This window comes from Tursiops truncatus, chromosome 1 (genome assembly GCF_011762595.2).
Source record: "Tursiops truncatus isolate mTurTru1 chromosome 1, mTurTru1.mat.Y, whole genome shotgun sequence".
Lineage (NCBI taxonomy): Eukaryota > Metazoa > Chordata > Mammalia > Artiodactyla > Delphinidae > Tursiops > Tursiops truncatus.
The window spans coordinates 168,687,354-168,709,852 of NC_047034.1; the positions used below are offsets into that span (position 1 = coordinate 168,687,354).

General features: G+C 41.5%; 1 protein-coding gene across 2 annotated transcripts in view; it reads right to left on the reverse strand.

The window, feature by feature from the left end:
* OTUD3 (OTU deubiquitinase 3) overlaps positions 1 to 21,805 on the reverse strand; it is a 29,256-nt gene extending 7,451 nt beyond the window's left edge. The window contains exons 1-6 of one of the 2 annotated variants that reach the window (XM_033842066.2): positions 21,425 to 21,805; positions 14,668 to 14,816; positions 9,457 to 9,569; positions 5,765 to 5,887; positions 721 to 852; positions 72 to 168 (exon numbers count right to left, since the gene is read on the reverse strand). In XM_033842066.2, coding sequence (XP_033697957.1) covers positions 72 to 168; positions 721 to 852; positions 5,765 to 5,887; positions 9,457 to 9,569; positions 14,668 to 14,816; positions 21,425 to 21,801 — 991 coding nt within the window. In that variant the 5' untranslated portion in view covers positions 21,802 to 21,805. The remainder of the gene's footprint in view (positions 1 to 71; positions 169 to 720; positions 853 to 5,764; positions 5,888 to 9,456; positions 9,570 to 14,667; positions 14,817 to 21,424) is intronic. The other variant, XM_019918932.3, reaches the window with a different exon arrangement.
* Between the last annotated feature and the right edge of the window lie 694 nt (positions 21,806 to 22,499).

Sequence of the window (22,499 nt, forward strand, 5' to 3'; positions counted from 1 at the left end):
TAAAAATAAGTATTTGGAAAATCACCCACATAATCATTTTGAAACCTTATAAATATCAATCATGGACTTACTATTTCTTTTCCCCTGGTTCATCTGGAGCATGGCAATTATCGCAGATTCAATATTATAATTTTCAGCTTCCAGGTTCTGGACTATCAAATTAAAATCCTATGAAAGAAACAAAGGAACACATCAAGACTCTGGGTATACTTTTCTACCTATCTCTACATCAATAATCTGACAAACAATTTTATAAACTTTTGCATGTAAAAGTGTAAGTGGACTCAAGCAATGTGCAGTCTATTCCTTAGAATGTTAATAAAAAGCAACCTATTCTAAAAATAAACAAAAGGATGTCATTGAGGCAAGGTTTCAAGACCCTCCATTTAGAAAATGTCTTAATTTTCAGTAAGGTTAATCACCTGAAATAACCATTTAATAAAATGAATTCTTATAAAACCGCACTAGTCAGAAAATAATAAACCCACATACTTCCTTAGGATTTTGAACAGTATTGGATAAAGTCTAGCAAACAAGAGAGAAATGAATGAACATCTCTCATTAAACTGTATCACATAAGCTAATTAAACTACAAATATCATGGGCCTATTTTGGCCCATCAGCTGTCAGCATGCTAGAGTGATGCCACAAAACTAGCAGATAAACTAGGCACAGCAATGCCTGTCTATAAACCACTGTTACTGCGTGACAAATACTAACTGAACATCCAGTTGCATTGCAAACTTTCTGGACAGCATCTTCTACTTCATCTCTCAGGTCATCTTCAAAGTCAACTCCCTTTGTTTTGATCTTCTCTCTTTTATTTGATTCATCTTGATGAAGCATCTGAAACTAAAGTACACAGAAAGAGTAATAATCATGAACTCCAGCAAACTATGTTCAGAATCTGCAATACAGGAAGACCCTCTAATCTCAAAAACATTTAAATATATGGGAAAAGATTCCAGTGACAATCTTAAAGGAATAGCAATCACTAGGCTAAATTTTATCCAGACACTGAGATTCCAGGCCACAACTGAAGTATTAAAAAGAAAGGCCCAAGATATGGGATAAACTGTTCAGTAAAAATGGCATTAGCGCGCCTACAGCTTCTAGAGACCAACATTTTGGCAATGACTGCTGACTCAGACAGCACATATCTGTCTCAGCCGGTTTCCGGAGCTGTGAGCTTAGTAACAGAATCGATCCTCTACACTAGCACCCAATGAGCTTTTTCAGCAGGACAACTCATCTTGAAGAAACACACATACAACTCTCATCTGGTTCCCTAGGCCCTATTTGATCATCAGCAAGCTGCAATGTGCTGGAGCTCCTGTCCCAACCAGATTATCACAGGTGAGCGTGACTCGTTTAACCTCATGTGCTATCACCACACTCAAGGGTACCTGTCAAATTCTAAAAACTTGAAGAGCCGCTCACTTGGTATCCACAGGCCTTTACAACCTAAACCCATTTCAGAAAAGCTAAAATCATCCCTCTGTGGCTCCCAATCACTTTCTCCCCCTGCTTGCTATTAATGCAGGGAGACAGGAAATGAGCAAGGACATCTCCACTTTTGCATGTAAAAGTGTAAGTAGACTCTAGCAATGTCAGTCGACTCCTTAGAATGTTAATAAAAAGCAACCTATTCTAAAAATTTACCCTAACCATTTGGCTATGTGTAGCAAGTCTTTGAAATTCATCCAAAGGAAATCATGTCAAGTATAGAAAGGATTTTTGTTAAAGCGCTCCTCACAGCGCCACTAAGAGTGGTGAATAATTGGAAACACCTAAAGGTTTCATAGTGTGAGTATGGTGAAATAACCACGGTAAATCCACAGAATGATGCTTCATTCCCATTCAAGTAAGGTACACAACAAGGATTTTCACCACCACCATGATTATTTAACCATGTCTTGGAGGTAACAGCAATGCAATTAGCGCCCCCCCCCAAAGAAAAGAAAAATTAGAAGCATAGAGCTGAAAAGGAAGAAGTTATCGCTATCTGCAGATAATATAATTCTATACCTTAAAAAAAAAAAGAGAGAGAGAGAATCAACAAAAAAACTACTCCAAACAAAAAGAATTCTGGAAAATCCTATGTTTATAAGGAATGTAAATTGATACAGCCACTATGGTAAACAGTATGGAGGTTCCTTAAAAAACTAAAAATAGAATCACCATGTGACCCAGCAATCCCACTACTGGGCATGTACCCAGAGAAAACCATAATTCAAAAAGACACATGCACCCCAATGTGCACTGCAGCACTATTTACAATAGCCAGGTCATGGAAGCAACCTAAATGCCCACTGACAGATGAATGGATAAAGAAGATGTGACACATATACACAATGGAATATTACTCAGCCATAAAAAGGAACGAAATTGGGTCATTTGTAGAGACGTGGATGGACCTAAAGACTGTCATACAGAGTGAAGTAAGTAAGAAAAACAAATACCTTATATTAATGCATATATGTGGAGTCTAGAAAAATGGTACAGATGAACCAGTATGCAAGGCAGAAATAGACACAGATGTAGAGAACAAACGTATGGACACCAACGGGGGAAAGCAGTGGGGGGTGGGGGCGGGTGGTGGCATGAATTGGGAGATTGGGATTGACATGTAGACACTAATCTTTTAAAGTACATGTATCTTTTAAAAAGAAGTAAAAATAACAAGTGCTGGTGAGGATGTGGAGAAAGCAGACCCCTCAATACGCTGCTGGTGGGAATGTAAAATGGTGCAGCTACGCACTGTGGAAAACAGTGTGGCAGTTTCTCAAAGAGTTTAAGATAGAATTACCATATGATCCAGCAATTTCACTCCTAGATATACAGTTGGCGGGTTTGGGCTACACGGTCCACTTATACAGATTTTTTTCAGTAGTAAATACTACAGTACTACACAATTCACGACTGGTCAAACCCAAAGATGCAGAACTGCAGATACGGAAGCTCAGATACAGACAGTCAACTATAAGTTGTACTTGGATTTTCAGCGGCACATGATCGGCACCCCTGACCCCTGTGTTGTTCACAGGTCAACTGTATATCCAAAAGGTTGAGAACAGGTACTCAAATACGATACACACATATTCATAGCAGCACTATTCACAACAGCCAAAGAGTATGAAACCACCCAAATGCCCGTCAACAGATGAAAGGATAAACAAAATGTGATATATCATACAATGGAATATTATTCAACCTTGAAAAGAGCGAAGTACTGATAAGTGCTATGACATGGATGAACCTTGAAAATATTATGCTAAGGAAAGCCAGACACAAAAAGCCACATAGTGTGTGATGCCATTTATAAGAAATGTCCAGGATAAGTAAGTCCACAGAGACAGAAAGTAGACTGGTGGTGGCTGGGATAGAAAAGGAATGGGGAATGACTGCTCAACGGGCACCAAGTTTTCTTCACGGTGACGAAAATGTTTTGGAACTGGATGGAGGAAGTGGTTACACAGCTTTATAGGTGTTTTCAGTGCCACTGAATCACATACTTTAAAATGGTGAATTTTCTGTTGTGTGAATTTTACCTCAATTAAAAAGTAAGAAAATTCTCTAGCATAGCTGGGTACGTACATAATTAACATTTTGTTAACAAATCTCATATATACAAATATAAAGGGGAAAAAGATCCTTTCCTAACAACAGGAACAGAAAACATAAAACATCTAAGAATAACTCAGTAAAAAATGGGAAAGAGCTATATGAAAAAAGTGCTCCCGCAGATCGCCAAAAAGTCAACGAAACAAATAAAAAGCGTATCAGGTTCCCGGCTAGGAAGATTCAACATCATAAAGATGAAAATTTTTGCTTGTTAATCTATTAATTTAATGAGATCCAATAAAAGCAAATTATCAACAGGACTTCTTTTTAACTAGACAAACATATTCTAACACTCATATATAAAACAGAAAAAGCAAGAATATACAGGAAATTAAAAAAAAAAGTAACAATGAGTGAAGAGTTCTACTAGATTTTAAAATACACTGTTTCTTAACTAAAACAATGAACACATTAACATATGAAGAGTAAAACCAGTGGAATAGAACCAATGTCTAGAAACAGACCCAACTACACATGGGAATTTATTATATGAAAAAAGCAGCATTTTAAATCAGTGGACAAAAGACATGTAATTAATAAACAGTTTGGGTTCCACTAGGTAACCACAAGGAAAAATATAAAGTTGGATCCAGACCTCACACCTGTATATCAATATAAATCCCAAACAGAGACAAGATCTAATTTCTTTTAAAAAATGAAAGTACAGAAGGACTAAAATAAACTATGGGAGAATTCTTTTTAACCTCAGAGTGGGAAGAGCTTCCTAATCATGACCCAAAACCCAGAAGACATTTATACGTTGTCTTGAAAACTTGATAAATTTAGCCACATAAAAATTTAAAATTCCTTCAGAGCAAAGACAATATGGGAAAGAATAAAAAGACAAATGACAGACTGTGAAAAATTTGCAACTCATACCACAAATAGAGGCTAATTTCCCTAATACATAACGATTTCCTAAAAATCATTAAGAAAATTGAACAGGAAAAAAATGGACAAAAACATGAATACAGTTCACACAAAAAAGGACAAAAGTAGGTTTTAAACACAAGAAAAGATGCATAAGCTCACTAATAAGAAAAATACAAATTAAAACTATGTTAAGAAAACTATTTTTTCCCTAACAGTGACACAGATTTAAAAACTTGATAACACACTGTGCTGGCAAAGGTGCAGAAGAGACACATATTGCAAGTGGGAGTGTAAACTGACTAAGACTTCTACAGAGAGCAACTTGGCAATATCTACCAAAATTATAAAGGCACACATCCTCTGATGTAGTAAGAACCTTCTAGGAATTTATTCCACAAATACACTCGCACATGTGTGAAAAGATACACATATAAGGCACTGCATGTTGTTTGTAAAAGCAAAGTTTGAAAGCCATCTAAAAGTCCATCAAAGGGATTATTCAAGCACATTATAATGCATCCATACACTAGAACACTATGGAGCCATTTAAAAAGATTTAGGAAGTTCCTTATGTACTGCTATGAATTAAACTCCGAGATATGTTCCATTCGAAAAGCATGGTGCAGAACGGTATACAGAGGATGCTACAATTGTGGATAGGAAGAATGTACTCCAGCAAAAGTGAAATACATGCACATACTCACATATTTGCTTGATATGTAAAATATCTCTAGGTAATTTTATGATATACTAATAACATTGGTTGCATCCAGGGAGGTAAACAAGGGTGAGAGAGTGACATTTACTTTATTTTTTTAATTACAAAGAAAGTGTCTAATAATGTGAGGAAAGGCTTGTGAAATAATGTTAATGGCAAAAAAGCAGGAAACAAAGCTATACAAATACGAAAACAATAACAAAAATTTTTGATTCTGTGCATTTTAAATTTTCTTCTCTACTTTTTCTATAGTTTCTGAATTTTAGATACAAGGCATGGATTAATTTTAAAACATAAAAGTTATTTTAAATGTTTATATAAATTATATTCATGCAATCATAGCCATCAGCTGTTAGGGAAAGCAAAAGAACAATAATTTTATCTGCTGCTCTCACCTGAACTAACAAAATTTTAAAAAAAATCAAGCCCAGAGATTCTTAAAGGCAACTTTCTATTAAAACATCACTGGTTTTTAGCTCCAGGGCACACAGCTCTCAACCTGGTTCCTGCAGGGCTGAGAATAGAGAAGAAAACGGAGGCTTCACTCACATCAGTCTGGAGGTGTGCAGGCGCTTCTGAGTTGTCGTTGACCCTCCGAACGCTGTCATAGTGCTCTCCGTACCGGTACGCGATGTGTAACTCCTGCACGTTGCTCTTATCCGTACCACGAATCTGCAGGCAAAGGAAGGGGAGATGCCAGTGCGGATCTGCACAGTGTCCACTTCAGAAGAGAAACGCCACCTGATTGCCCAGGAAGCCCAGTCATCAGGCTCTATATAGAAGGAATTGGGAATATGACTGCGATATGTCCTAAGCAATTTCTGAGTTATCTTTCTTCCACTCATGTATATATGATTCATTGTGCTTTAATGTGCAACTATATGGATATAAATCCATACAAAAATGCATATTCAAAAACCAGGGGCAGATTTACCATGAAGTTAAATAAGCTTAAGTTTCAGGAGTGTTAGTACCTCTCAGCCCCTCAAATGCACAGGTCCCTTCCAAGAGGGAAGGCCCAGGGGCAGATGCAGATTTGTTGGGCTTGAAACTCAAACAATTTGGGACCCTCTTCGAGAAAAAGAATATAAAATTACATATATAAAATTGCTAGAACTCCTCCCAAGACCTTGAACGGGGCCCCATAAAAATGAAGGACCTGACACTTATGCTTCACTAGCTTCACAGTAAATCCAGTTTTTTTTAACAAAAATAGCATTTTTCATCAAACACATACTGAGAAACATTAACAACTCAAAACATCCCACTTATATCAATTTCAAAATAAAATTATATACAGTCAGGCAGTACTACTGCACTGCACAACCTGGAAGCACTACGCACAAGGTGTTCTGTGTGAATGGTGCCCCTGCAGCACAACCCAACCAGAATGGTGCTCCCTGGAGTCATGCAATACAGACGGCCTGAAGTGGAGCCTGGGCATCCCCCCCAAACCACCAACTCTGCAGAAACTCTACAGTAATTCTGAATCTGTCCTTTAGAGAGCCCAGTAACTGTCTATTTGTTAAAACCCCAAAATATCAGCACCTCCTTCTTGTTTTTGCTGAAAGTCACAGGCAGTAAGATACTATTATTAATTTAAACAATATCTGTGGTCTAAAACCACAGCAAAACCATGGAACAAACAGGAACTGCACAGGTCTAGAAGTCAGAACCACGCAAGTTTTCTCCAGGTAGAATATCTAGGTCTCAAAGGGCAGAGGGTCTGGTTTTGACACATGCAAAATAGAGAGAGCACCATTCATCTCCCAGGAAGACTACTGGAAAGGAAATTAGTTGATCAGAATCTCTGAATGACATAATCCCTAAAGCACTTATATATTTAAATAATAATAACACTACATATGCATTATGAATAAGAAAAAATAACTTGACGAACAGTCACCAAATTGTGATGCTCATGGAGAGGGAGACCACAGAGGACTTTCATTTTCTAAATCACACGTGTCTATATTGTTTACAGAAGCATATATTCCATTTGTAGCCAGAAAAAAAAAACGTACGTTGTGAGTATAAACCTCCTCATTATTAATGTAAGAGCTCTTACCCATGATGGTAGCAACCAATTCAGTTTCAATTCTCAAATTTTATAAGGTGCTTCACTGGGGTGGGGAGAGATGGGGAAAACCTAGTAGACAATTCCAGTATACAGGAAATGTATTTATTTTAAAAACATATACTCTGAATGTTTAGCAAGAGGACACTACAGAAATAAATGTATTTGAAAAAAAAATCTAGTTATGCAGAATTATCTTCCACAACTACCTAGGTAATTAAGAAACTTTAAAAATGGTTATCAAAGGAGGAAAAGGCAACCTACAGTTACTGAGTTGGCCCTGAGTATATTCCTTCAAGAAGAGGATCATTATGCTGTATATTCAAATGATTTTGATGACTTCTGCTAAGCAGTAAAGATTTCAAGACAAAAAATTGGGACAACGAAAGAGGTAACCAGTCTTCTTGGCTCAAAGACATCCATAGAAAGAGAGAGCCTCACTAAAAATATGATAGCTCTCCCCGGTGTCAGTACATGTGACAACACTACCCCAAAGAACAGCACATACAGATATTGTTTCCCATCCTGCTCACTGTATCCCTGCAACGTAAAGTCCTTACCAACCCATGGAGTATCTAATTTATTTTGCTGTAGTGTAATTTTTGTTAAAAGGACATTATGCCAGACACAAAAAGCTATATACTTCCATTTATATGACATTCTGCAAAGGCAAAAACTGTAAGAGACAAATCAGATTAGTGGTTACAAGAATCTGGGAGTGGGGGGAGGGGACTAGTGACTGCAAAGGGGCATGAGGTAACTTTTTGGGGTGGTGGAAATATACTGTATATTGATAGTGGTGGTAGTTACATGACTATGTTTGTCAAAACACATAGAACTATACACCAGAGAATGGTGAATTTTGCTACATGTAAATCATATCTCTATAAATGACTTTATTTTTAATGAGCAAAGGCTAAGCAAAGGAATAAGCAATTTACAAAGAAATATATATGCAGGTGGTATAGGAAACCAATGAGGAAAAAAGGCCATTGGTGCCTTGATAATAATATAATATATAGGGATACACCGTGTGTGTATATATACACGTATGGATGTGTCTGTGTGTGTGTAGACTTCCTTAAAACGTGTGACATTGTGATAGTCTCTTCCCAGTCATACATGAATGATTTTATAGTTAAGAGTGTGTGTGAATAACAGGGATACACACTAAAATGTTAATAGTAATTATCTCTGGGGAGTATGATGACTCTGAGTGACTTTTATTTGCCTTTTTTTATTTGCCTTTAATGGGCTTTTCTGAATTTTGAAATTGTTCTATAACCATTATGTTTTACTTTCTAATTAAAAAAAACAAAGTTAGAAATGGGGGAGTAGTGGAGCAGGGGAGAGAGGAAGACTGACAGGAATCACCTGACCAGTCTCCAGGCGCTGAGCCACAAAGTGAAAAGCTCTCTCAGTGCAAGGAGGACGAGTCAGGGGTGGCAGCCTGTGTACAGTTTCACCCCGACCTCTGACCTTCCGTACTCCAGAATGTTCGGTTTGATGGACTGTTTGGGAGACTAGGGTACTTTAGAATAGAATACCAAAGGTAAAGGAGGGTAAGGAAGGCCTAAGCGACTCAGCAGCAGCGTGCTCTGCCATCCCACAGCACAAACGCAACATTTGTTGTAAAATCTTACTTGCTGTAGAAAAACCATTGGAACCGCTATGTATAGCCGGGCAGGGCACAGAAATAGAGCTTGACACCCTAGGCCATGAAATAAATTTTGTTGTTCAGAAATTCTTTTTAGCAACAGCTATTATAGTGAATTTGGTCTTTGTTTTCCTCCATCTAAAAAACAAAAACATATACATGGAACAGATATATTTCAAACTAGAATATGTACGCAAATCCTTTAAATTCTCACTGAGGTATTTTTACAAAATTATCTAAGTTATTTCCACAGGAGGCTCTCCACCCCAAACTACCCAGTTAACTGACTGCTGAGTGACATTTCTGGCAGTTTAAAGGTTTTTGAATTATACTTCAGACTCCATTCGTAATGCAGGGTTTAATTCCAAGCCACCACAAGCTTCCCATCTTGGGTTAAAGTTACCCTGCATAGTTCAATATCATAAGTCAAGCCCCATCATCTGAGGACATCCCCAAAGCTAATTTATAAACAAGAGCTTCACATAAATTCCTGAATAGGCGACCTACCTGCCACAAAGGGGCATTAAGTTGATGAATCACCACATTCAACTGATGATTTCTTGCGAAGGCGACAATTGCATCATTGCCAGCAAATGTTCCAGGCTTTGCCAAACTGGCCACTGCATGGAAAGAGAGAAAGAAAAATGAAGTCTTTATCATAGAAAACTCCAAATGCAAACATGCTTTGGTATAATTTAGTTCTAAATAATGAGAAACAGTGAACATACCTGAAAAAGTCCATTAGCTTTGTCAGTCTACGAATTGAAGCTGGTTAAACAGTACATAGACTCCTACTCAGAAGGGCACCAATCACTCATAAAGAAAGGATTCATTTATTCATTCCTTCGATAGACATTTTCTAAATGCTTCCTAAATGCCTAACTCTACGAGAGACACTGGAAACGTGACAATAACCGTAACAGTTTGCATTAGTGAGGCTTATTATGTGGCAAGCACCGCTCTACTCACTTCTCATATTCTTTCAGATTTTATTAATTTCTTCTCACAAATCACTTTTTAACGTTTTTATTGGAGTATAATTGCTTTACAATGGTGTGTTAGTTTCTGCTACATATACATATACATATATCCCCACATCTCTCCCCTCCTGCATCTCCCTCCCTCCCACCCTCCCTATCCCACCCCTCCAGGTGGTCACAAAGCACGGAGCTGATCTCCCTGTGCTATGCGGCTGCTTCCCACTAGCTATCTATTTTACATTTGGTAGTGTATATATGTCCATGCCACTCTCTCACTTTGTCCCAGCTTACCCTTCCCACTCCCCGTGTCCTCAAGTCCATTCTCTAGTAGGTCTGTGTCTTTATTCCTGTCTTGGCCCTAGGTTCTTCATGACCTTTTTTTTTAGATTCCATACATGTGTTAGCATACGGCATTTGCTTTTCTCTTTCCGACTTACTTCACTCTGTATGACAGACTCTAGGTCCATCCACCTCACTACAAATAACTCAATTTCGTTCCTTTTTATGGCTGAGTAATATTCCATTGTATATATGTGCCACATTTTCTTTATCCATTCATCTGTCGATGGACACTTAGGTTGCTTCCATGTCCTGGCTATTGTAAATAGAGCTGCAATGAACATTGTGGTACATGACTCTTTTTGAATTATGGTTTTCTCAGGGTATATGCCCAGTAGTGGGATTGCTGGGTCGTATGGTAGTTCTATTTTTAGTTTTTTAAGGAAACTCCATACTGTTCTCCACAGTGGCTGTATCAATTTACATTCCCACCAACTCACAAATCACTTTTAATCCTCAAAACAATCCCCTGAAAAAAGGGATTATCATGTACACCATCTTATAGATGAGGAAACCAAGGCACACAGTAGTTTGCAACTGTGTCCAAGGTCACGAGCCGGTAGAGAGCAGAGCTGAGTTTCACCCCAGGCATCCTGAATCCAAGACCTTGGCTCCTGGCCACTCCATTATACAGCCTGTCACAGTTTGCCCTGAAGGGGTTTATAACCAGTGGGGAACGAACAACAAGAAAATGGACACTGCTGATGTGTAGGTGCTTTAGGAAAGAAACATGTAGTAAAGAACGTGGCCTTACCCAAAGAGAGGTCTGGCCTTTACCCCCCCCCACTCCTGGGAGAGAACCTCTAAACCCTTGGGATTTCCCAAGTGAGAGGGGTGTCTTTGTTATCCACAGTAGGCCCCTCAGCCTCAGCTGACAGCTGATGCTAAGTTTATGCACGAGGCGACTCATGGTGGACCTCTCTGGCCGTGTGATATTAGAAAGACCTGGGGGACTGGGGAGCTGGAGACTGAGTTGAACCACTTAGGCAATCGATCAATAACATCTACATAATGGAAGCCCTAATAAAAATTCTGGACACTGAAGTTTGGGTGAGGGTCCCTGGTTGCCAATACTCTTTGTACAGTGTGTAACCTTCCCAGATTCTACCATTTGGCTAACTTTGATCTGTATTCTTTCCTTGTAATACACTACAACTGTGAGTATAACAGCCTTCAGTGAGCTCTCTGAGTCTTTCTAGCAAATTATCAAACCTGAGAGTGGTTCTGGGAAACCACAAACTTGCAGCTGGTGTCAGAAGTCAGAGAAGTCTTGTGTAAGACCGTGTCCTTAAACCTTGCAGCTTGGCTAACTCCAGGTGGGGAACATAAGCCAGTCTGACCAGTGGGGAGGGGAGGCAAGGTGTACCAGATAAGCTTCTCAGCTGAGACAACTACGCTGCTTCCCAAAGGGCAGATAAAAGACAGAAGAGGAACGGATGATGTTCCAAGCAGAAGTGAGAAAGAGCATGGTGAGCTTGTGGACTGCACAGTATTGGCAGGGACTCAGAATGCTGAGATGGCAGGGTGCGGAAGCAAGAAAATATATTGGGAAATGACAAGAGAAGAGGGTAGGGAAAGAAGAAAATCACAGATCAGAAAGGGCTAAAGAGTTGGTACTTTCCTGGGGTCAACGGGGAGCTGCCAACAGGCGTTAGACAGGGGAAGACCTATTCGATGTCCATTTAGATCACCACTCTGGCTGCAATGTGGAAAACAAACTGAAGGGGTCAGGAGGCAAAGAGCATTGAAGAAATCTAGGCAAATGGCCAAAGAGGCCTGATTCTATGAGACAGTAGAATGAGAAAAAAAACATTGAGGTAGAAGTGACAAGACTTAATGAATGACTGGGTATGAGGAGGGAGGGAGAGAAGGCATTAAGAACATTCAGGTTTCTGATCTGGGTATCTGTTTAGTTAGGGAAAAGATGATGCCGATTCTCCAAAGCCACAGTCTAAAGGAAAGAAAGAATCCTAAAGACACAGCCAGATGCAAGGGTAACCAGGTCCTGAAGAGTTAAGTGAGCCATTCAATGATTCAGTCAACAAATATGAGTGCCTACCATGTGCCAGCCATTGCCACAGTGGGGAAAAGACACAGTCCCTGCCCTCAAGAATATCATAGTATAACAAGGTAGGTAGACATTAAAAACATAACTTGGGGCTTCCCTGGTGGCACAGTGGTTGAGAATCTGCCTGCTAATGCAGGGGACACGGGTTCGAGTCCTGGTCTGGGAGGATCCCACATGCCGTGGAGCAACTAGGCCCGTGCGCCACAACTACTGAGCCTGCGCGTCTGGAGCCTGTGCTCCGCAACAGGAGAGGCGGCGATAGTGAGACACCCGCGCACCACGATGAAGAGTGGCCCCTGCTTGCCACAACTAGAGAAAGCCCTCGCACAGAAACGAAGACCCAACACAGCAAAAATAAATAAATAAACTCCTACCCCCAACATCAAAAAAAAAACCAAACATAAGAGTAATAAATGTAACAAGTCTAGTCTTCAACTGACACACAAGTAGAATGTGCAGACTTCTAGGTTTCTTTTCCCTTCTGCTATGGCAGTCAGTCACTTCCCACTTCTATGATACTCAAACTCTTATAAAGCACCAACCAACCAGCAGGCACGCACAGCGACATTTCTTGAAAACACCTTCCCACCGTACACCTAGGGTCCTGCCATACCCCCAAATCTACCACGTGAACATCACTGAAGATGTTCCAAGTCACAAACTAAAAACTCTCTTCACCTAAAATATTTTAATTGGATCAATGACACAACTCATTTTATATGGCATTAAATTCCCAAACTTGCTCCATACACCCACACTTAAATTGTAAACTGGTGGCCATCTGATTAACAGGTGTCTGCTAGACAAAAAGTGACCCAGGAAGAGACCATCAGAACTCCGTGACTATGACTAGAATAAACTAATCGCTAGGAGTTTCGCTACCGTTTCTCTTTTGCTGCTTGTGCCTAATGAACGAGTTCTTCCCCAGTGAGGAAAGAGAAAGGCTTTGGGATCACAGATAGCTTCCCTCCCAAATGTCTTCCTCCTGCTGCCCTCTAGTTTATTAACAGTACAGCAACTTGGTCTTTCCCCAGGCAGAAACTTCAGAATCGCCTTTGTCTCCCCCACCCCTCCCCTCCCCCCACCACCTCCCAAGTCCTGTCAATTATATTGCCAGACTGTGTCTTGGTCTGGACGCCACTCATCATCCCCAGTAGCTGCCTTGGTGGAGACACGCTTATGCTTTCATCTGGCCAGTGTGCAGAGCTCTCTAACTCATCTCCCTTCTCAGTCTCTCTCCCCATCCTCTCCTGACATGGTTCCCAGAGTTAGCGCTCTAAAACGCAGAATGAGTCTCTTGCCTGATAAGAGACAGACAAGACCATGAGACCTGTAATGAAAATGTTATTTGTAAAACATAAATATATCAGCACCCAGCACAGTAGATTCTCAGTAAACATCTGTCAAAATCAAAGCTTAAAAGCTAGTATTTTCTTACTAGCTTTGAGCCTATTAAGGAACTAATTTAAGTCACTAACTGACGTGCCTCAAAGAAACCAGGTTGTGTTTGGGTTTGGGGGGGAAAATTTAAATGACTTCATTGATTTTTCTGATTATAAAAGTAACGCATGATCATTTAAAAATCAGAAAAATCTACAGAAGATAATTTGAATACTCACAGTCCCATCATCCCCAGATGGCTGACACTTATTAAGAACTTATTTTAATTGTATTAACTAATTTAATCTTTACCAAAAACCCCTATAAATTAGGCCCTATTATTATCTCCCCTTAATAAGAGTTGTTGAAAGAGTGAGTGGTTTCTGAAAAATAAATGGAGCCAGGAATTAACCATAAAATGTTAGTATCTTTCCAGACTTCCTAATTTGGTTCCGTGTGCACACACCTCTTAAAAATAGGATCAATCTATACACACTATTTCATAACCTGCTTCCCCCCTCCCTCCCCACCACTAAATAAGAAGTCACGAATAGCTTTTCAGGTTAATTAACATCAACAATTTATTTTTCAGATTTTACTTATCTATTCATTTATTATTGGGGCCACACCACACAGCTTGGGGGATCTTAGTTCCCCAACCAGGGATCGAACCCGCACGCTCGGCAGTGAAAGCATGGAGCCCTAACCATTGGACCACCAGGGAATTCCCAACATCATCATTTTTATTAATGGCATCTACATCTAAACCTAATGATTCCCAACTGCCTAGCACGCTGCCTATTATGGAGCAGACAAATAAATACTTGTTGAATAAATGAATGCCATAATTTATGTAATCAAACCCCCAGCTGGAAGGGTAGGGGATCCTGATGGATTTAATTACCCAATGCATTTACTCCTGGAGGATCCAGTGTCCCACGGTGAACCTACCATGTTTCTCAAAAGGAATGTCATCTTCTACAAAGGGTTCAAAATCTTCTCGCTGCTTTATCATGTAGTCCACTGTCTCTTGTCGGTGCTTGAGGTGATTTCGTGAGTGTCCCTCCAACTGATCACCAAGAGCTCTGAAGAGGCAATTGCTATCAAAACAAAACGCTGGTCAAGACCTTTTAAAAATGAACTTAGTTCATCTAAAACAATGATGCTTCATGCTAGGCCATCCATGGAAATCTTTCCACAGAAAAGAGATAAAGCCTCAACTCTGACTGTCCAGGTTCCTCCCAGATACCAGAGGGGAGAGCACTAGGGAAGATATTCAAGCACATTACCTTTTTGAGAGGCATCAAATAAGAATCCCATTCCCCACTTACCAGCTGGCTGACTCAGGAGAGATACTGAACTTCTCTGTACCTTTGCTGCTTCAACAAGTGAAGTTTGGTGATGTACTAACCACCTGAAGACAGGGTCCAGACACTACAGGCCATTCCACACCTAAGGGCTATGACTCCCAGATCCCCTTCCAAAATAATAAATCATATCCACTGCCTCTTTTCTGAAACCCTTTTCACTATGGCTGCTCAGCTATTCACCTAACAAGTCCCAAAAAGATAGCAATTTGTCAAGCTCCCAATAGAAACAGCTGAGCTGAACATCCTCCTTGAGTCCTAAGGACACAGTGGGGAAAGCTGTGGGAAGAGCACCTGGACAACACACAGGCATAGTTCACAAGGACACTCTCCCTCCTCGGCTCATCGTCTCTCACCCAAGGGCCACAATGCTGTCCTTATTCCTGACAAATGGAAACTCTCCAAGTTTTCTTTCTGTTTTGTTTCTAAAATTAAAATGCTAGTAATAAATTGTAAGAGTTATCTTTACTTTCAAACCCCTTAAAGGCTTCTAAAATTCCAAACTATACCACAAACACAGAGCCCAGATACACAGGGACTGAACAAGACAAACACTGGTATCCTCAAAACTAAGGAAATAGCCATTCTAAAGCCAAACGTTTGTCCACTTTCACACCAAACTGTTTACTCTTCCAAATGAAAACCTATGATATTCTAATTCCAAAATATAAACTCATCACACTTCTGGAAGGACTTCAAACCTAAATGTATGGGTGACGGAGGTTTTCTGTTTTTCAACTCAGAAAAGTGAGTTTTCAACAGAAAGTTATAGAGAGGTAGGAATCTCTTCAAACATATAAGGAGATATAATATATATATATATATATATATATATATATATAGTTTGTTTGTTTTGGTGGGGCGAAGGGGAGAATTTAGACAACAGATTCTACAAACTAGAATCCAAGAAACTCTACATCAACCTGGGGCAACATTCTAGAAGGGACTGGAACATAACAGTTCTATACACTAGAATGAGGGGTCTGTTGCTAAAATCTAACAATGGCAGTCTTTTTTCAACCACAGGAATAAAGTAAGCTAGTGGATAAGATGTTCTCAATTTTAAGCTTCTCTCTCAAACTCTTCTTAAAACTTTAACACCTGCCACCACTAGTTTATTCTTGAATCCAGTTTAAAAGAAGGCATGATTTGGTGCTAAATTACATATTTAGTTGCTTTACATTTGATATCTCAAAATTCATGGTGTTCTGCAGAAAGTAACATGCTTTCCATGAACTTTCAGCAACAGAGGCAAATGTTCTCCACATAAGCGAAAAAAGTAGGCATCACACTGTATATACCGCATGAGCGCAAGCATGTTCGTCTGTATACTATATACACAGATGTAGAAACACATACAAATGTATGCAAAGAAAAAGCACTGAAACCATCACTTCAACAGCTCTTACCATGTGCCAGGGACTGTTCCAAACACTTTATATGTATTAAATGTGTTTAGTCCTTACAACTCTATGAGATGGGCACTATTACTATCCCCCTAAGGTAACTGGCCCAAGGTCACAAAATCAGTAGGTGGTGGACCCAGGATTCAATCCCAGGCACCAAAATGTTAGTAACAGTTATCCCTGGGGAGTGGAATTAGGATCATTTGTTAAACTTAGTTTGATATACTTTTCTATATTTACCAAACTTTCCTTGAGCTCACTAAAAACAAGTAGTCAAAATGAAAAATCAAGACAGACAAATCACTTCCTTTTCTGACAGAGTTACAAGGTAGTAGCCCATGAAATGTGAACAAACTCTACAAACAACCTAGGTTCCCTTAGGGAGCCCAGCAAGCGCACTCACGATCCTCGTGAGAACAGGGCGGCCAGGGCCCAAAGGGCCTCTAGGAGATCCCAGCTGTTTCCTGAGTCCACACCCTCACCCAATACACTAGAGCAGGGCTTCTCACCCCTCCCACACACACTGTTGACATTCTGGAATAATCCTTTGTCCTGTGCACTGGAAGATGTTTAGGAGCATCCTTGGCCTCTACCCACTAGACGCCAGTAACACCACTACCACCATGTTCCCGCCAGTCGTAACAGCCAAAATTATCTCCAGCCATTGCCAAATGTTCCCTTGGGGGAAAAATCATGCCCACTTCAGAACCACTGCACTATAGGGATATATGTAGTCTTGCATTTGAGTTCACAAAACTAACCAATTACATTAATTAAGGGTTTTGGGTGCTCAGTAATTTAGCATGAGACAATACTGCAACGTTAGGTGTTAAAAAAATTAATGGGCTCTTAGGCTGCAGTAGTGGCAGTAAGTATGCAGAAGTCGGGGGAGAGGGGGTCAGATTTTGTTCTGTTCTTTGAGGTCAGACCCCAGCTAAAGTACTGTATATGATTCTAGTTCCTACATTTTAACATAGGTTCAGATGAGTTGACGTGGCTTTAAACTAAATAATATGAAGAACATAAACAACGAGTGACTTCCAGCCTAAAGAAAGCTCAGGGGGACATGAGAGCTGCCTCCAACTATCCGTCATGGTGAAAGGGGTGTTATCCTTGTACAATAAAACTAAACTAAAACAAGGAAGCTACAGGGACATAGATTTTGGCAAATAAAAGGTAATTTTATTTTAGGTCTAGAGAGACGGACGGCACAGACTAAGGATTTTGTACATTTCTACTGACAAGCCTCAGGAATTGCCTACATGTGTGTTATACAATATGGTTGCCACTAATCACAGGTGATTACTAAGCACTTGAAATGTGGTTAATACAAATTGAGGTGTGTTGTAATTGTAAGAGACTTACACTTTTGGACGTTATTTTAAAAACTTGTTTCATTTTACCTTTTTAACGTGGCTAACAGAAAAATTTTTAATTATTGTACATACGTGGTTCCCATTTCATTTCCATCAGACAGTGCTGGTCTCAATCACTGATTCTCCAAGTGTGACCCCTGACCAGCAACATCAGCATCACCTGAGAATTTGTTCAAAATGAAAATTCTGAGCCGCCTAGCCCAGCCCCAGCCCTACTGAATCAGACACTCTGGGGTTGGGAACCCAGCAATCTCTTCCCTCTGAGGGTTTAATTAGCCCTCCAGGTGATTCTGTTGTATGTTAAAGTTTGAGAAACACTAGTCTAGACTCTAGACTCTAAATCAGCAGTTCTCAATTATACTGCACATTAGAATCACATGCGGACATTTTTAAAAATTATCCCTAACCAGGCCCCACTGCCTGAGATTCTGGTGTGGCTGATCTAAGGGAGCGCCCAGGTGCTGTATTTTTTCCAAAGTTCCCCAAGTGATTCTATTGTGACACCAAGGTTGAAAACCACTGAGCCAGACACAAAAGATGAGGCTGCTGTACAGGTGACGCAGGTACTAACGGATAATCAGACAAGATGACAAAGTGTGAATGCCCTTCTAGCACTAAGATCCTACGATTATAAAAATAAGGTAAAACTTTCACAATAAAACAACCTGAGACAGAGACAAATGGCTAAAATTAGTGATTCTTTAATGCTTTAATATTGGAACACTACTAATTAGCAATGTACTTTGAGGCTACATTTAGGAAGATACAACTGGATATAGTTCAGAGAGATGTTAATATTGTACTGCCTAATCCAATTAGCGATTCTTTTCACGCTACATCCAATCATGTTTTTAAGGACAGCATCAAGGTTAAAATATTTCTTGTTTTGAAACGGAATCCAATTTATGTCCACCCTCCAGAAAACATAACAAATATGAAGGCGGGCCACGATGCATTACAAAAATCCATAAGTAGCTCCCTGATTAATCTATGCTACATTGATTTCACGTAAAGGCTACATTAGAGAACACCAGCTAATTTCTTCCCAAGTACCCGAAGGTTCCAGAATGCTACAAGTACCATACTGCCAACAATGAATACGCCTATATAGTGTGAGATGCTATCTCAGGCTACTCAATATTGTAATCAGACCAGAATGGAAAGACAGAAGACTGGAGATTGTCAACTATTTTTTTATTACTGTAACTTTATATTTCACCAAGAGTACTCAATAAATGTTAACAAATAAAAGAATCTGTTGATGCCCACTAACCTGTAACATACACAGGACGCACCATCCACTGCACAGTGATAAAGCCTGTCATCACCATATCCCAAAGTACCACAATACTGAAGAGCGCTGAACAGTCCATGGCACCCGTGGGAAGAATTTGTGAACAGAAAGGGGTTAGCTTCATGGAGCCCCCAAAGGAGAAATTATCATTATCCTTTTATCCATCTAACATTGTCCAAAGAATAGGGACATCAGAAGTGAGAGACATGAGCATTGCAGTCAAGCTGGCCTCTGCCTCTACAGCCTCATTGCCGCTGACTTCCACCCTTGTACCCTATACTCCTGTCATCCTAAACAACTTGCAGATGTCTCAAGAATAATGTGCTCCTGTGCCTTTCCATGTATTACTCGTCAGCCTGGAATGTTCTCTTGGCATATTTTTATTGGTCCTTCCTGACCCAGTCTGAGTATGACCTCCTCTGAAAGGCATCTAGCACACGGTAGGTTTCGATGAACGTTTGATGAATGAACAAGGTTTCCCTGACCACTTCTGGGAGTGTTGGCAACTTCCTTCTCAATAGTACCACTATAATCGGTCACTGTTAAGAATATATCAACTTGCATTTTAATTATTTATATCATCCATTCTTAAAGTGTGGCCCAGTTTGGGAAGGGAGGGTATCTCTGAGAACCTTTCAGGGTATCCATGAGTCCAAAACTAAGATGTTATTTATCTTTTTCACTCCCATTCTCTCACAAGTGTCCCGTGGAGTTTTCCAGAGGCTACCTGACATATGATACTCGATGTTATCACTCTGAAAGTTAATATAATGGGTGTTTGTGTATTATGTTTTTAATTTTTATTTTACTTTCTAATACAGTAAATATTGATACCTATAACCCACATAAACAAAAGCTCTTTGGAGTTCTCAGTAATTTTTAAGAGTGTAAAGGGATCCTAAGACCAAAATGTTTGAGACCTGCTGTTATGTCTCTCTTACTAAGCTTGAACGTCAGTCATCAATGTGTTCCCAGCATCTCTGTGCTGCAATTCCTGCTCATAAGCAATCTTCTGTTGAGTACTTCAGTTTCCTGGATACCCTGCCAGTGGGAAGCCCATGCCCAGTACAGCAGACACAAGCAAACCAATCATTTGCAAGGAAGAAGCAGACCCCAGCCCAATCCCACCGGAAAGTACTCAACTGGTATTTCAGTTTATAGAGCAATGTCTGTGCTTGTGAGTTTGCTCAGGATAAATAAGGCCCTGAATATTTATTAACTATATTTGACAAAAATCAAGGTACTAGGCTAAAAGCAAGACCCAGCAAAGCAAGCTTTTAACTGTAGCGACTCCACCAAGAAAATGTCTCTTTGAGGGGCCCTGCTGAGGGTCTAGTTGGCCTCCCTCTATGATATTCTTATCATTCATTCATTCAACAAAAATGCCCAAATGAAGGGAGGAACAAAAACAACCAGGCTGTTATTAATACTATCTCTTCAAGAGTGCCACACTCTGGCCTCCAGACCCCCTTTTACCTGCCCCTGCAATGGGGATGCTAACTGATCTCCTGCCCTCTCCCCTACCCTTTTTCTTCTTCCCTCCACGCTCCTGAATCCATATGCCCCTTCCCGAGGCCATTCTTCCTTCCCTTCGCCCAGTCCCTCCCTGCCACCCCGTTTATTTATCCCGTGTTCCCTAAAAAAGTTGGACACAGATTCCAGTCTAAACCCCAAGCAAACTTGGGTAAGCGCCATTGCTTACAGAGAAACTGAAGCCCATATAAGTAAGAATTAGAGAAGCTGCCTTCAGCTCAGTAAACAAAGGCCCTCACAGACCTAATTTCCCAAGCGTAAAAGGAGGGCAATATCCAAGAGTAAGGACTCAAAGGAGGCCAAGCGTTATACCAAGTGGGGCTTACGCCTTTCTATTCGTCTGATGGTCATTATGACCGCTCTCCGCGCGGTCCTGCTCTTCGGCTGACTGGCTCCAGTTCATTCGTTCAGGTCTCAGCTTAAATGTCACCTTCCAGGGGGGCCTTCCTGAGCACCGATCTAAAGGAGACCTGCTCCAGTATTCTCTCTCAGGACCCCTTTACAGTTTGCTTGGAGCCTTTGCCACGATTAGGGCAACTGGGGATTACTCGAGCGTCTCGAGGGGAGGGGCCTGGCCGCCTCGCTCGCCGCCGGACCCCCTGCATTAGGAAACGGCTGGCTCGCAGCTGGCGCTCGGGGCCGCCCGATGAATGGATGGGCGAGAACCGGCGACGGTCGCCATGCCCGGCGGGTCCCCCGGCGCCGCCCCCCGCGCTCCCGGGCCCGCCTCACCCGTCCCCCGGCACCTCCCGCAGCTTCAGCCCCAGGGCCTGCAGCTGGTTGGCGAAGCTGACGAACTCCTCCTCGCAGCCGCCGCCGCCGCCGGGCTCCGGCCGGTTCCGCCGCTCCTTAGCCAGGGCCCGACGCGCCGCCCGCTCGTCCCGCTTGCGCTCGGCCTCGGCTTTCCGGCTGCCGCTGCCCGGCCGGCTCTTCGCCGCCTGCTTCCGGGACATGGCCTTGGCCCCGCGGCCCGCAGCGGCAGGAGCGAGAGCCGCAGGACCGCCGGGCGGCCGCCTCAGGTGCCGAGGAGGCAAAGCGGCGTAGGCTACGGAACCCGGCGACGGCGACACTGCCACCCCGCCGGCGCCGGCGCCGGGGACCCAGGTCATGTGATGGAACCCCGCCCCCCGCCCGGCTAGTCTGACAGGCGCCATAGAGAGCTCGCCTGGGAGGGCTAGAGGGGAGCCCATCTTTGTTTGTTTCGCTCCTCCCTCTATCGGTGGGTGGTACTCCAAGTGAGCCGCCGGTGGGACCAGGGAGAACAAAGCAGGAAAAGGTCAAGGAGAGCCGGGGAACTAAAGCGCATACACTTTATTTAATCCTGGCGTCCTCTGCTTCTCTACCTTCCCTCATAACTCAGGGGGAGGTAGCCCTTGTCCAAAACTGGCTCCTCTTGTAATCTTGATTCCACCGTAAGGTGACCAGCCCAGGTTTACCTGGACTAAGGGTTTTCCAAGGGTGCAGGACTTTCAGTTTTAAAACGGGGACAGCCCCAGGTAAACCAGGGTAGTTGGTAACCCTAATCCACATCCACGTACCCTGGAAGCTAACTCCAGCAGTAATCCCCTCTCTCCTCCTGTAATCCCCTCTTCTCCCTCATCCTGGACCCTCTTTCTTAACTCTCTCTTCCCACGGTGATGCCACTGTCTCCTCCACGTCTTGACCCTCTAACCAGTCTCTTTCACCATTTCTGGGAATGTTCCTAATGTTTCTGCCCTTAATGATGTTAGTTTCCCTACCTACAAGTTCCCCTTTGGGAATAGCCTCCATTTCCTCAGTTTCAACTAATGTCTGTACTTATCTTCAG